This window comes from Denticeps clupeoides, chromosome 1, assembly GCF_900700375.1.
Source record: "Denticeps clupeoides chromosome 1, fDenClu1.1, whole genome shotgun sequence".
NCBI lineage: Eukaryota > Metazoa > Chordata > Actinopteri > Clupeiformes > Denticipitidae > Denticeps > Denticeps clupeoides.
Window position 1 is genome coordinate 35,262,026 of NC_041707.1, and position 15,461 is coordinate 35,277,486.

Consider the following 15,461-nt stretch of genomic DNA (forward strand, 5'->3'; position numbering starts at 1 on the left):
GGTGGTGGAAGAGTTTGCATCATTGTTCCAGTCACTCTCTCCCTTCCCTTTTTTTTTAAAAAATTTTTTATAAACGCTTCTCAGAAAATGGCAATCGCGTGCATATCTGGCTCTCTCATCTCGCTCCTTTTTGGGCTTGTATGGCCTCACTCATGTGGCTTTCTGTCTGTCACTCGTTGTGTCATGTGGCATGAAGTGACTCTCAGTCTCCGCAGATAGGCTGTATTGTACTGTACTGGATTGGCAAGCGTTTCATCAGCATGATGTGCCGGGATTTTTGTACAGTTTTGCCAAAATGACTCATTTAGTTGAAGGTTGACACTTTTTTTGGCAAACGTTGTCAAAGGTCTTAAATGAATCTAAAGGTGACCTATATTGTATCAGCTATTATGGACTTTGAGAACTGCTTGGTAGTTCTATGTATCTTCACAAAGAGAGCTTAACTGGCCTTTTTGTTGCCGTGTAATTATTTGTCAACCAGATATTTTAATATATTTTTTTTGTTAATTTGAAATAGGAGACTGATACCTGCTGTTTGATCTGATGTCGTAGTTCCCGCCCATCAGATATCTTGCATGTGCATGTACGACAAAACGCATTTAACGGTCAGGTACCTGAGAAACCCCAATGATTTGCAAGACCATCTGATTAATTTTGAAGGTCGTGTGGTAAAGATGTAGGTCACAGATCTCCGGCTGGCTGGTGTGCTGAGGTTTTTGTTTGTCAGGACGTAGACCCTGCTATTCTTTTGGTAGATGTCAGGAGGCCAGACGGCAACAGAAAAAGCTGGCCATCAGGGTTGAGGATCTTTAGTCGCCGAACCTTGGTTCCTGGCTCCAAACGAATGGAAATGACCTCTTGTACACGTTCCGGAAAGCACCATTCTTCGGACAATCACGTCGCTAGAGCTGTAGTATTTGTGACCGACGTCAGGCCTATTTGCTTCTCTCTCTCTTTTTTCCATAGAAACAGTCTCTCATTCACACCGACACCCCCCCCCCCCCCCCCCCCCCCCAAACACAGATCTGAATCTGGACTCGTCCTTGAAACTTGTGTTGGTACAGACGTGGCTCTTTTTGGATTGTGAAACTGTCATTGTCACTTCCCCTTGAAATGACACAGTGCATGTTTTTCCTGCACTGTTTTACTGAATATGTTAGCAGTTAAATCTGTAACCATTCTTAATTATTGAAATTGAAATGAAACCTCAGATGTTTCAAGATTTAGTCTATATAACAGTAATAATGCCATATTTAAAGGTCCCCTGACATGAGAGTTTCGCTTTGTGGGATTATTTAACATTTAATACGAATTCCCCCAGCCAGTCTGTGGTCCTGCAGTGGCTAGAAATGGCGATAGGTGTAAAGAGCACTTTGCCCATTCTGCTTCGCAGCTCATACGGTCGAATCTGGAATTTATCCCCTTATGTCCTCATAAGGGGACAGGTTACACAACTTCCTGTCTGCGCCAAACATTATGGTTGGTGAATGGTGTTGACTATGTCATTTCCGCGAATGTCCCCTCACTTCTATTGACTGCTCTCCTCCTCGTCCTGCCTTTCTCCTCCTCATTAGCATTTAAAGCTACAGACACCAAAACGGCGTATCCCGGGGAAATCTCATTGTGTGACTGGATAACAGTGGCTGTAATTCTGCACCAAGGCTGGGACACTAAGGAGACACTAACACCAATATATAAAAGCCAAAAAATATATACATATATGTTCATGCGAGGGTACCTTTAAATCCTATTCACATGCAGGTTATTGCTCAGGCTGATGTGCCATACGTTACACAACTCAAATTCTGTATAGAATTATTATTCATTTTCAAATGTGTCCCCACAATAAGGGGAAATGCATTGTCCCTTGCATATTTTGCCATTTTTAACATTTGACTGATCCAATCATAAAACAAACTGGTAAATGGTGTGTGTTAAATTAATGCAAAGTAAATGTGATTTACCAGTGTCCGGTGATTCTGGGGTCAACCCCTGGGTCATGTCCTTTACATACAGCCACAGTCACAGGGCTGTAACGCGGAGTCAGCGTTAATTCCAACGCGAACGACTTCCGCTCTTCTGCTCAACCCTCGAGCCCGTCTGCACGCTTCGGCCCGGGACTTGTTCCACTTTCCTCTGAAGACGGGATCAAGCGAGAGGGCAGAGTGGAGGAGGGAGGAAGGAAGGAAGAAAAGGGATAATGGCCGAGAAAAACAGATTGAGAAACAGTTCCGACAGGACTTCCTTTTCCTTTATTGAGTTCCCCTCGCCGGCGTTCAAAAGACGGAACGGCGGCGGCTGCTGACACTTCACTCCGGATTGAGTGTTTTCCCTCTCTTTGTTCTACTCCCTCCCTCTCTCTCTCTCTCTCTCTCTGTCTCTCTCTCACAGTTGTGTTCTTTTGTTATATTTTTTTTTTGTGATTTTAATATTTGCCGAATGATCCATAGCTTGTAATGCTTTGCAGCCGCCGCACATATTCATGCAAATCTTTGCATTCTATTAATTAAAATTGTGTAAGCGATCAGCTAAGCCTTTAAAAAAATCTACATAAGATATGTTTAATATCAAGACATTTTTGAATTGCGCCATGTGCATGAAATTTAATTGATTTGGTTGTATAATTTTTTTTTTAAATAATTTAAATAAATTAAAATTGAGTGGCTATCCCAATGTTTCATTTAACTTTTTTAAATCACATTTTATGTAGGAGGTAGAAAATCCGAATGAACAAAACCGGTTCGACCTTTCACCGGTGTGTGATCCACGTGCGTTTGTCACTCCAGTGTGGCACGGCGTCACCCGCTGACTGTAAACGTCTCCCCTGTGCTCAGCCATCGTCACACCAATTGAGGGAACGTCTTTAAGTCTGGTAGTAGAGGCTGGAGAACGCCTCGGTAACAGGTTCTGGTTTCCATCACTGTGACCTCTGGTGGCTTTGTGTGATGGTGGCATCTGTTTGTTGACTTGCTTAGCTGTAGAACCCTGCTGTCTTTTTTTCTTTTTTTTATTATTTTCTTTTAGTTTGTTTGAGGACGAGAATAAACAGTGTTGTCTGGTGGAGGTGTGAGGTCTCTGCGTTCCTCTATGTGGTCAGTTTTCTAGGAACTCATGGTGGCTTTTTCTTCACGGGGATTTTTTCTTTGTGTCTTGCTTGCTGTTAGAGGAAAGAAAGGTGATTGGCCATTTAACTAAAAGACTGGGCTGGTTTTGTATCTCACACACACACACACACACACACACACACACACACACACACACACACACATACATGTTGCAGTTTGAAATGATGTGGTCTCGTAACTGAAGGGCTGCAGGCTCAAGTCCTCGTTGTGCGTTTCACACTGACAAAAACAACCGTTTCACTCACGCTGTAACTGCTTGGTTTGTTGCTTCTGTCCAAAATCTGGACGTACGACTTTGAATTTTGTTCAGTTGATGTGGAAGAATTTTTTACTAAATGGCTTAAAAAAAACGAGTGGGTGAAATTTGCTTAAGTGGTATCGCATATTCATGACTATTATCCAAATGCTGAAAACTGTGATGGATGGCACGTGCTTTTGGTTTTCTTCTGATTGTTATAATCTAATTGTTGTGCTAATAATTCTGGATCATCTGAGACAATTATATCAACAGACCTGGATGGAATGAGTGTAAAATACACTGTTTATTTATAATGTAACTGTAAAAAAAAAATATATATATATAAAATATTAAATATAAACATGCTGAATACCTGAATACTACTAACATATTTGGTAGTAAATATATTTAATACAGGAAATAAAACCTGTAAGTCTTGACGTTTAAGGCCCACACATCTAATTCTGCTGCCCCATTACCAGTGCAGGCAGCTGATTGGCTGTCCACCTCCATCTGAAGTCCTCATTTATTGGCTCAAGAAAAGGTGATTCCAAAATATCCTTCTTCCATGATTTCAGACTGTGTTCCTGATCTTTTTGGTTTTTTTGTTTTGTTTTTGGGCTCTATGTCTGCTTGTAGATTCAGGGTATGGGCTTCTCGGCTGAAGGCTTCACCCCCAGCCGGCTTCAGACGTGGGGCTGAGCTGAGCTGCATGTGCCTGGAGCCCATTATCCTCTCCAGGATCAGTGTCTCACTGTGGGAACTCTATTGATCTCCACTCCTCTGTAATTATTCTTTTGACGTGATCCACTTTTCTCCTTTTTCCCATCCTTTATTTTTTCCCCAGTGCTTCATTTAGAAAAAAAAAAAAAAAAAGTTACATAAATTCTCATGCACATCCTCAGTCACTCAGTCATATTATTTTCTGCCTGTCTCAACGTCATTTTCACACTCTCCCTCACACAAAAAAAAAGTACAGTTAATCTTTCTTTTCCTTTAAACAATCTTTTTATTTGGATCTGAACTGCACCAGGATGGGGGTTTTCGCCGACGTTTGATGTGCAGTCAGTATGTAGAGCTCCAGGCTGTGTTGAGGTGGAAGAGGAGAGAAGATGACCTAAAACAAGCTCTCCATGCCATTCAGGCCACGTAGCTTTTCGTGGCCTGGGAGCGTTTCTGGAGGAGGAGGAGGAGGAGGAGGCATTGATTTTTTTTTTCTCTCGTCTCTCTCTAATCTGCCTTATTTGAACTATTGGGAGATGCTGTTCAGGGGGAAGGGGTGCTGAAGGTTGTGCAAGGTGGGGGACAATCTTTAAACATGTCGCCCTAACTAACCACAGCAAAAGGCCGGCATGTCAAGTGTGGGTATTAGAGTAGAGTAGAGGCCACTTTTCATACTTTTACATTTACGTTCACGGCATTCATCGGATACCCTTATCCAACGAGTATTTACGGGGGACAGTCCCCGTGGAGACACTCAGGGTCAAGTGTCTTGCACAGAGACACAATGGTAGTAAGTGCCGTTTGAACCTGGATCTTCTGGTTCATAGACGAGCGTCTTACCCACTAGGCTACTACCACCACCACCACTACAGTGAATTCATTCCTTTGTACTCTGTAGGAGTCCAGTTCCGCAGCACAGCACACGGTGACACACAACATATGTGTCCTCTGCATGTAGCTCACCACCCTTACTGACCTTTCAGTTATGAGTCCACTTCCTTGAGTGCTACGTGTTGAGTTTCTAATAGGGTGCGAATGAATGGATCATTTATTTAGTTTCCATTTCAGTCAAAATCAGAAGTGTGTGAAAGATTGATGTGACTGTACAATATGTTAACAAGCTTGAAGCATATGTGGTTGTGCTGCCCAGCACTTTTATGGGTGTACTGGCAAGAAGCTCACGATACGATACACATCACGATACACGGGTCAGGAAATGCAAGATGCTGTGATCATTCTGTCATGTTTTGCGATTTCACTCTGCCTGAAATGCCAATCAGTAAGTACTGTACCCCACTGTACAGCGCCATCTACAGGAGAGGAGGCTGTAGGCACACGCAGATTCTCATCTCTGCTGACCTCACTAAAAAGTCGCTTGACAGCACCCCCCAGTAGACTAAATTTGAATAAGTAAATATCGATATTTGATGTTCCTGTAACGATACAATAAAATCAGTATATATATTGCTGTATCGATGTTTTCTAACACCCCTTCTTCTTTCTGTCTTGTTAGCGGGAATTTTCCTTACTCAGTCACGTCTGGCTGCTATTGAATTCCCGTGTTGATGATTTCCACAAAAATTTTTATTGTGCTCAAGCATTAGCAATGAATTTATTCAGTCTTTCCCCCAACCGAATGGCAGTGCATTTTAACGAGAAGACGTCTGCATACACTTGTCAGTAGTTGTCTGCATACAGTACTCTACTAAAATCGCAATTTTAATTATTGTATTCAAAATTCAAGATCTGCCAAGCCATACCGGTCTGAACATGCTCTCTACATCCAGCATCAGAAATGAACAACTAGACCCCCTCCAAAATGTTTTTAAGGACCAAAAATGTATTTATTTATCTGTACAGATGTTTTCTACAATATAAAATACAATAGAGTACAGTACAAAATATGCAGCAACCAACGTGCTTATATTTGTATATAATTAAATGTACATTGGGTGACAGGAGTGATATAAATGATAATGTGGCATTATTATAGTAGTAGTAATTAAAATGATATAATGACATAAACAAAGCAACACACACACACACACACACATACACATTATTCCATGAAGAGGTTGTATGGAGGTTTGTGTGTGTATTTTATAAATGTTATATTAGTGCTTTTTCTGCATCCTTTAAGAAATAATTTCATTAAATATGTAGGTAACTACAGACTTGGGCAAAGGTAATCTCATTAGAACGTCATGTTTGGACCTTAATTTGATTTTTTTTTTTTTGTTGCATATTTTTTTTCATGCAGAAGTTGCCACATTACATTTGTTATTGTTAATATTTTGGATATTTTTTTTTTGAGCAGTGGTCTCACTGCTGCCGTTACTCATGTCTCCGTGTTGCATCAGTCCCACTGCTCTGCAGTGGGGTCGCACGGAGTTCAAGGTGAGCTTGTCGCCACCTCCTGCTAGACAACCTAGCCCGAATCAAAACAGGAAGATAAACCTCGCTCCGCCGCCTGCCTTCCTTCTGTACACACAGTCACATGACCCGACTCGGCCTGGCCCGAAGGTCTTCATGGCAGCAGCGGGAGCGGTCCTGCACATCAAAGAGTTACTTGGGGCGTGGGTGGGGGGCACGTGCGGCGCAGGTGTGTCGTGTGTGTGTGTGTGGTTGTTCAGTAACAGCGCGAAGTTAATAATATATTTATGTTTCTGTAACCCATCCCCCTCTGTTTCTGTTCACAGGAAGTTTGGGGAGCACCCGCAGCCGCTGCGCCTGACTAGGTAAGATGCTTATCGATGTCTGTCACTTGTCTCGCACGGACCATGTGACCCTTGTTATTGATTGCAGCGCCTTGCTATGCACCCATTTCGATTCAGCAGCATGAAAAACAGTCAGGAGGAAGGAATGAATTGCGATATTTTGGTCTTTGGATACTGAGGTCTAAGGCTTAAAAACATTTAAAATGCAGATGCCGTATAAATCAACGTGCTCTTCAGAAAGATGTGTGCGTGTCATGCATGTCTTGTGGTAACGGAGGGCACATGGTCAGGGTTGCTGTATTTTTTTTTTTTTTACTTCTTTTTAGCCACTGGTCCTTCCACTGGGGGGGTGAAAATTCCCGTCGGGCTCTATTTTTGATGTGGTGCTAGCCTAAGGATTTTAATTCATGCCCGTCAATGCGTCACGTCATTAAAGTTTGTTTCGTTTCTCTCACTATTTATGTAAATCCTGAGGAAGTCTTGACCTTACGCTAGAGAGACGTGCTCTGCGCTTTGCGCCAGTCGTCTCACGTATTTGGTTATTTTCTGTCCTCTCTCCTGCTTTGCGGCGGTCGGTGAGGCCATGGACGCTCTGTCTGCTCTGGACCTTTGTGCTGGTCGCTCTCCAGCCTTGCCCAGCATCTGCTGGAGCACTCAGCCCAGTTTGTGTTCCCCTCCACTAAATCACGGATCAGAGGGACCACTGTTTATGCTGGATCTCCGAATGTGGCGCGCGACGAGCCCAAGCCTTGATCAGACCACGTCGGGCAAAGTATTCTGAGAGGGGACTTGGATGGGGATTAAATTGTGTTTATAATTTAAAGCAAATTCATGGTTTTATATGCTTTGCTACAAATAGTTTTATTTATAGACTGCCCTGCCGAAAAAATTTAATTGGATTCAAACAAGCAAGTAGACAAGTAAGCGAGTTTGATTGGTTTATCACTTCAGCGGCGTTTCAACCACATGATTATGACACATCCCATGGCCGTGGAAAAGGTGTCACATTTCCACACATACCACAAAGCCGCAACTCTGAGGATTGGGACTTAATATCTGCGTGGCCATAAGAAAGACTACTGTTTGTTGGGCTGATTGTAAAATGCTTCAGTTTGCTTGGAAGCACAAAGATTGGAAAAGGGTCATGTGGTCCGATTCCAGATTGATCCTGTTCTAGAATGATGTGGGTGCGTCAGGGTCATGAAGAGAAGCATGTGAATAGTAGAGATGTGAACCTTGACTGGTGTCTCCGTTCGCTTACAATTATGATCATCATCGCCCCGATTATCGATGAATCGCGGTGCGTCCCGACAGTTAAGGTGTCGTTGACTCGTGTGGACGCTATGATTTGCTGCAAAGAGCCGAAACACCGTCGACGTTCAGTCCGCGCTCACCTGATGCCGTCTGGTTCGGTCGACTGTGGCACCAGGTGAGCTTCGAATGCGCTTCAGTCCACGTCTGCATCGCGATGCATCGATTATAAGATTCATTTCGACAGCTCTGATGAATAGATGCACTCATCATGTGTAGTCCCGGCTGTACAAGCCTGGGGTTCTCTCAGTTGGTCTGGTTTGGGCAACAGTACGTGGCTTCAAAAGGAATCAATTTTGCATCATTTGATATATAGACACACACACATACAGTATCAGACCTACCTAAAGACCTATAGCTGTTATGGAGACTAAGACGGAGCCATTTTTAAGACTCCAATGCATGAAACACATTTAGTATTTTTTCTAACAGGATAAAGTGAAGTATGTTTGAATCAATTTTTTTGCCCCAGAGTCGCCTCGTTTTACCTTCATGGCTTCTTTGTTCACTATTGTCACCAAAAGCCGCTTCGTGAGATGCTCATTAACACGAGTAAATTATAAGAAAGTGTTCAGTGTAAAGCTTCAGGACTATTTTCAGGACCCCGTTATCTAAATTGGTGGAGAGAAACCTTTTTTTTTTTTTGGTTCATTACATAACCACACATCATCTTTATACACTGATTGGGCTCCACCGAGTCCTAGAAACCTGAAAAAAAGCATTGCATGAATTTTTTTTCAACACAACGCCACAGCCAATTTTCGCTGTAATCAAAGCTAAAGGCGGTACAACTAAATGCCAAATACAGAGCACTGAAATTGTACTTTGTACTAGAACTTTGTAGAACTTTGTTAGGCTGTGTGGGGGGGGGGTGACGTGTGATGTGAGTGTAGTGCTGTGACAGATGCTTCGGACAGGTGCCACCTGACTCACAGCTTCTATTTGCCCAAAGGTCCCACCCTCTTTCTGTCTCTGGAAGTTATTTAGGAGGCACATGGACCTCACGCTACCCCAACATGCTTCCGTAGCCCCCCCCCCCCCCCCCCCCCCCCCCCCCCCCCCCCCCCCCCCGATTGACCGGCAGGTGTGTACTGATGTTATTGACCCGCCTCAGATGTGTCAGTGAGTTGGGAGACCCTGACAGCAGGTGTGCAAACAGCCATATCAGACAACAGCTCCCCCCTCCCCTCACTACTCACACACTTCGGGGAAATTTTTAGTCATTAAGAACTTGTGTTCTAATTCTAATTGTTGGTAGATAATAGCAACACATGCTTCATGATGGTGATGTAGGGTGCTACTTGCCTAGGTCCAAAACCCAAATTAGAACGTGTTAAAACTAAGTCTATGAGATTATGTATAATCTGCTATGATATCTGAAACAATGTGCGAATTGAACTGATGGAGTATAACAAGAGTCCACGCATTCTCGGCCACATGTAACCGAGCAGTATAGACCACCGCGTGTGAGTGGGTATCTGCACGGTCAGCGCATTGCAGGTTTAGTTAGAGTAGCTAGAAACGGATCCTCTCGGCCCGCGCTAGGGCTGGCGTTATCGACTGTTAACGCATGTTTTTGGTTGCGTTGTGTAACGTTTCGGGCATTAAAAACCAAACAGGCGCACGCAGCGGTGGGATACGAACCACAACGTGCAGGTCTGAAGGAAACTGAAACCACGCTGGGTTTCCTCATGAGAACGACGTCCACTGTACGTTTACCTGCCGTTTGTGGGAACACAAACACACGATAAGAAAGTTAAATGGGAAAGACTAACTGGCCGTGGACAGGCTACAGCAGTTTTATACGATTTTCCTTGGTAATTCATTGGCCTTGATAATTTATTATCTAGCTATCCCAGTTTCATAAACATCTGATTTGTTGAACATCTAAACGTCAACTGTTAAATTCATCTTGATGCTCTTTGCATTCCTATTGGTGATTTAGTATGTTCTTTAAATGCGGCTTACTTTCGTGACTGGCTGTGTTTCACGGTTTCTTTGTCTGAATTACATTTGAGCAGTGCTATAAATGTAATTAATTTGCACCCATCTTCCCTGGTGGTACCAGTCACGTTTTCACAGTTTCATGAATGAGTGAGAAATTCACGAAGGCCTTCAGCCGCAGTGCTTGGAAGTAGAAGCGTTCATCTGTTGTTTCCTGTGTCACATCAGATAATTCAGCATCTTTTTCTCCATCGTGAATCCATTTTTGTGTGTGTGTGTGTGTGTGTGTGTGTGTGTGTGTGTGTGTGTGTGTGCAGACTTGTACGGCTTGCAACTGAACCATTGTCTCACTTCTCCTTCATCACAAGGTTCACACTCGCATGTAACCTTTTTTTTTTGTGTGTGTGTGTGTGTGTGTGTGTGTGTGTGTGTGTGTATTTTGGTTACCACATTTTCAGATCCTTTCCCTGGTCATTTCCCCCCCTCCCTTCTAAACATCACGAGCTCGCTCCGTAACCTTTGTGGCGATAGCCAGAGGGGTGGTGCGGTTCACCCTTCACATCCGAGATCCTCTGAGCGCCTTCTTCAGAACGTTTTAGAGTGGGAAGCTGGACTTTGCCACGGTAGCCAGGGTCTGAATTTTTTTTTTTTTTTTTTTTTTTATTGTGCACAATTTTTTTTTTTTTAATTCCGTACCAACTTTTGTCATCAGAATCTATGCAACGTGGCTTCATCTTCCTTGTCTAAGAACATGGCTGGCTGCAAAACGGGGTCACGTTTGTACTGGGCTTTTGAGTTTGTGGGCAAGTCGCAGTTGAAAACACCGGCCCTTAATGCTGATGTAACACACACACACACACAGACAGAACCTGAGGCAGGTCACTGGCAGTACCAGCCATATCAGACAACTGGGGTTACTTGAGAGTGACATCGTGCTGTGCGGAGGCTGCTTTCGTCTTCCGGATTTTAATCAGCTCACATTTGGCACTTGCATGTAGGAATGAAGCACCGTAGATAAGACTGAGGAGAACGTGAATACTGTATCAGTGTAATTGTTGTTTTTTTTTTTTTCTGCTACAGTACCAGTTGGGCTAAGTTGTGGGCCGTCAGCTCCCGTATTTCCTGAGCATCCTGTGCTTTCCACTCATTTGCCAAACGATAACATGATACTCACTTTAATGCAGGGACACGAAATTCCTGGCATTGGCCGGAGATTTGGATTTTTCCTAAGGATTTAAGGAAATGCATGGGGAAGAGGGTTGACTCATTTTGATTGTGACTTACATAAACCTCACAGTGCACCTGTCTGTGTGTATGTCCACGATTGCAATGCTATCATGTAAACAACTTTCTCTTAATTATTATTGTTTTTTGCAAAATCAGTTGCATCTGACTTGCCATTAATGTTTTTTTCCCTAATTGAACTATTCCCTAATTGAACTATTTAAATATTTAACGAACAAACATAGCCACACAAAGTAAAATAATAAAAAAGGAGAATAAAATTTTATAAATAAACCATTGCACATGCAAGACTCATGTTCCAGACTCTAATTTGTGTTGTCATGTTGTAGATACATTAAGATAAAAACAGTCCCTTTGTTTTGTTCAGGGTTTCCTCGGATCCGCAAAAAGTCTAAGATTGGATTTTCCAAATTGTAAGGCCTTACATTTCTTTAAGACTAGTTTATCCTAGAGTTTAAAGGTCTTAAAAATACAGAATACTACAAACAAATAAAACAAGCCTTCAATCTGTCAGTAGTCTGCCAGTCACTACCCACTGTGCACTTCCGGGTTTACTAAGCACATGAATGAGTGATCTGACTATATATCTGAGAGATACAGGACTAGCAATGCAACACACACCTCACGTTAGACCATGTAAATCTGGGCAGGTTCAAGCTCACTTTGTATCACTGGTTTTAGTCAGGGTCGAGCTAAATTTTGTATCGTACCAGCTGCTTAATATTACTGTATTTTGAGAAAAATGATTGTACACACGCAATTTCCGTTCTGAAGTTGCTCAGAAAATCTGCTTCAGTAACACATATTATCATAGACTGTGAATGTTATAGATTGTAAAGCGTTAGTGTTAGTGCTAGTTACAGGCTTTAACCACCCAGTAAAACTTTCTGTAAGCTTGATGGCGATGTTGTATATGCATAATCTTTCTTTCGTAACTGCATCTCACCGATGCAAGTCAAGGCTTTGTTTAGTTTTTGCATCACCATGTGTTAAATCGTACATTGTTTGGCCGTAAAGGAATAAGAGAGAACTGCGCATAAGTATGTCAGATGAAAACTGAGACCTTGTCTATACCTTGTCCTGCTAAGGAAATAACTTAAGGGGTAAAATTGTCGTTTTGGACAATTTGGAATGATTGTACAAACACAATAATTATTGGATGTCTGGCAACATTGCCAGTCAGCAATCACAAACTTCCGGTCTATATAATACCTGTAGTATACCTATCTTTTATGTTTTGGTGATGGTTTTAATTAAATGTTAAATAATAACATATTCTTTATCAGATTATAACTAAAAACATTACCTTAATTGGATGGCCTATATCAAATATATTCAAACCCAACAATAGCACTTCTTACTATTGCAATATTAAATGTGAGCTATCTTGTTATACACAGCATCTTGCCAGAGATTTAAAAATGTCTGTATGAGAAGCTAAAGTACACTATTTTTCAGTTTTCTCTTTTGTATTTACATTTGTTTAGTTATTTAATAGCAAATTGTTTTAAATGTCCTTAGTGTCCTTAAGTCCCTGGCTACTAATCAATTCTTAGTTTACTTTGGAGTACTATAATTGGCACCTACTGAACTTTCTTGTTATGGCTGTAGTATCTCAGTATGTCTCATTATGCTATACAAGCAGTAGAACTCTGGTGCTCTGACAAAAGATGCTACGGAAAATACAGGCTTATACTGGGTTTGTTCATTTAATGCCTCAATGTGGATATTTTGTTTGCACAAAATTCACCAGAATTGGCCATTTAAGGGTCTACTTTAAAACGTTGACCTTGCTTGACTTTCATTATTTTGTATATCAGGCATTTTATATATCTGGGCCCAGGGGCCAACAAGTGTGTTGTTGCTCACTTCCCGAGCATGGAAAGTTTAGGCTCAGACCCTGAACTGCACATTTTTTTGGCAACAGTCCATGTTACCTGAATCAAAAACTGCCCGAAATAACAAACCAAAAATATTGCAGTTGCCCCAGAGTGGCTTGCAACAGTACAGGTAATATGAGCCTGATAAAACTGACAAAAGCTAAAAAGTTTATAGGAATTTGGAATATATCAAATAATAATGTATTAATATATATTAATAATATACTGAGGAAAATCTCTGGCCCTTGGACAAATGTAGTTGATGACCCCGATGCAAGGTCTTAAACTAGTGAAAGTGGCCTTAAAAAAGGTTTTTAAAAGGCTTCCTTAAACCTGTCTGTGTTTTGCTGTTTAACCAGCATTTTGTCACATGCTGCATTTTCAGTCATTCTCTCGTCCCACATTTCCCCACAGCTGGAGTATTAGGTTCTTTCTAATGTCAGAATAAAACGGGCAAGGGTCACAAGGACTTTATCTAACTGTGGCTCTTCACCCCTGTTCCCAAGTAAACACAATCTTGATTATTTAAACAGCACTCGATGTCTTCAAAAAAAACCAACAATGGACATTTCCACAAAGCATGCAATAGGGTGCCTTCTGCTTCTTTGCATTTCCAACACAATTCATCTTCACTAATTCCCATTTTATTACTTGTTGTTGGTGTATAGTAGTACCTATTGACCATTTTATATAGTAGATAATTTTTCCTCTTGTCAACCAATGATTGACTAGCGAAGTACATTTTTGACATAATTCAGTGCGCTTGTCAACTTTCCACAGCAGCTATGGACCACAGACCATTCCCATCGATTTGGTCTTTTTTCCAATGCCCTTCTTAACCTGATTCTACCTTCACCCTTTACCCCCTTCCCATTCCCACCCCCACCACCATTCCACCGTTTTTTTTTTACTCCTCATGATACTGTGTGTGTGTGTGTGTGTGTGTGTGTGTGTGTGTGTGTGTTCTTTCGCTAAGTCTCTCTTCCCCTCCTTCTTCAGGGGACCCTCTGGCTCTCCATAACAAAGGGCTAACTTGTGCATGTGCTGGACGTTTGCATGGCAGAGTGAAGCAGACTGGGACTGTGTGTGTGTGTGTGTGTGTGTGTGTGTGCAGACGTTCACGGAGTGCTCAGAATGTACTGGTGTGTGCAGTCGAAACAGCCTGAAATGCGGCTGACTTGAGCGCAAGTGAAGACAGCGAATTTTTTACAGCGACATTTTCCCTTTATTAACTGCAGTTAATTGGAACACTGAACTCGCAAAATTTCACACGAAATTGGAATTCCTGGGAAGTGAGCTAAGAGAGGGGTCCCCCCCCTCCTTCCTTTCACTTCTTTTTCTCTCCCCTCTCCTTTTCTGTCTGTCCTCAACAGCACCCCATGTTATTTGCTGCTGTCCCTTCGCTGCGTTTAACACAACCACTCTCTCTTTCTCTCTCTCTCTCTCTCTCTCTCTCTCACTCACACACACACACACACACACACACACAATGGGGAGTAAGAGAGAAAAAAAGAAATGAAATGCAGCCCCCCCACCACCAGATGGAACTTTTGAGGTTTTTGGCCGGAATGATGTGTGCTCTCGGCGAGCAACGCATACTTTCGCACACCAGAGAATTGGCTAATCAGCCTCGGGCCTCTGTTTGGAGAGGAGCTCTCCACAAGATTTTCTAACCACCCCCCAACAGATTGTATTTAATTTGAACCCCCCCCGCCCGCCCGACAGAGATGACTTCATGCTTTTCTCTCTCTCCGCAGAGAAGCGATGCGGAATTACCTGAAGGAGCGAGGGGACCAGACTGTCCTCATCCTGCACGCGAAGGTGGCCCAGAAGTCCTACGGCAATGAAAAAAGGTACTGTCTCGTTCCGAGCGGCACAGCGTTTCAGCGCATCACATTTTTCTTTGATTGCAGATTTGCACAATGAATTGTCTACGTTCACGGCTACTTTGAAATATGTCCCTTTGCTATTGACACATTACCCTTTCAAGAACAGTCATTTAAAATTGCAATATATACAGTGTGTGCGTGTATGTGTATATATATGATATATACACACACACACACACACACACACACACACACACGCACGTAATATATTCAGTCTATGGAACCGAATAGTCCATGCCAGGAAGGACACTTTGCCTGCATTTACACAGTCAGACCAATTCTGAATTTTTCACTGGATGACAATTTTTAACAGAAAAGAACTGCATTGATTAAAAAAAGAAAATCCAGATTGGAATCAGGTCCCAATCATTTGTGGAAATTAATTAGAA

At 42.3% G+C, this 15,461-nt stretch overlaps 1 protein-coding gene across 2 annotated transcripts in view; it reads left to right on the forward strand.

Annotated features, from left to right (window-relative positions):
* Nucleotides 1-15,461, forward strand: part of rbpjb (recombination signal binding protein for immunoglobulin kappa J region b) — a 46,760-nt gene that overhangs the window by 21,514 nt on the left and 9,785 nt on the right. For both annotated transcript variants that reach the window (XM_028998859.1, XM_028998865.1), the window contains exons 2-3: nt 6,786-6,824; nt 14,941-15,036. In XM_028998859.1, the coding sequence (XP_028854692.1) occupies nt 6,786-6,824; nt 14,941-15,036 (135 nt within the window). The remainder of the gene's footprint in view (nt 1-6,785; nt 6,825-14,940; nt 15,037-15,461) is intronic.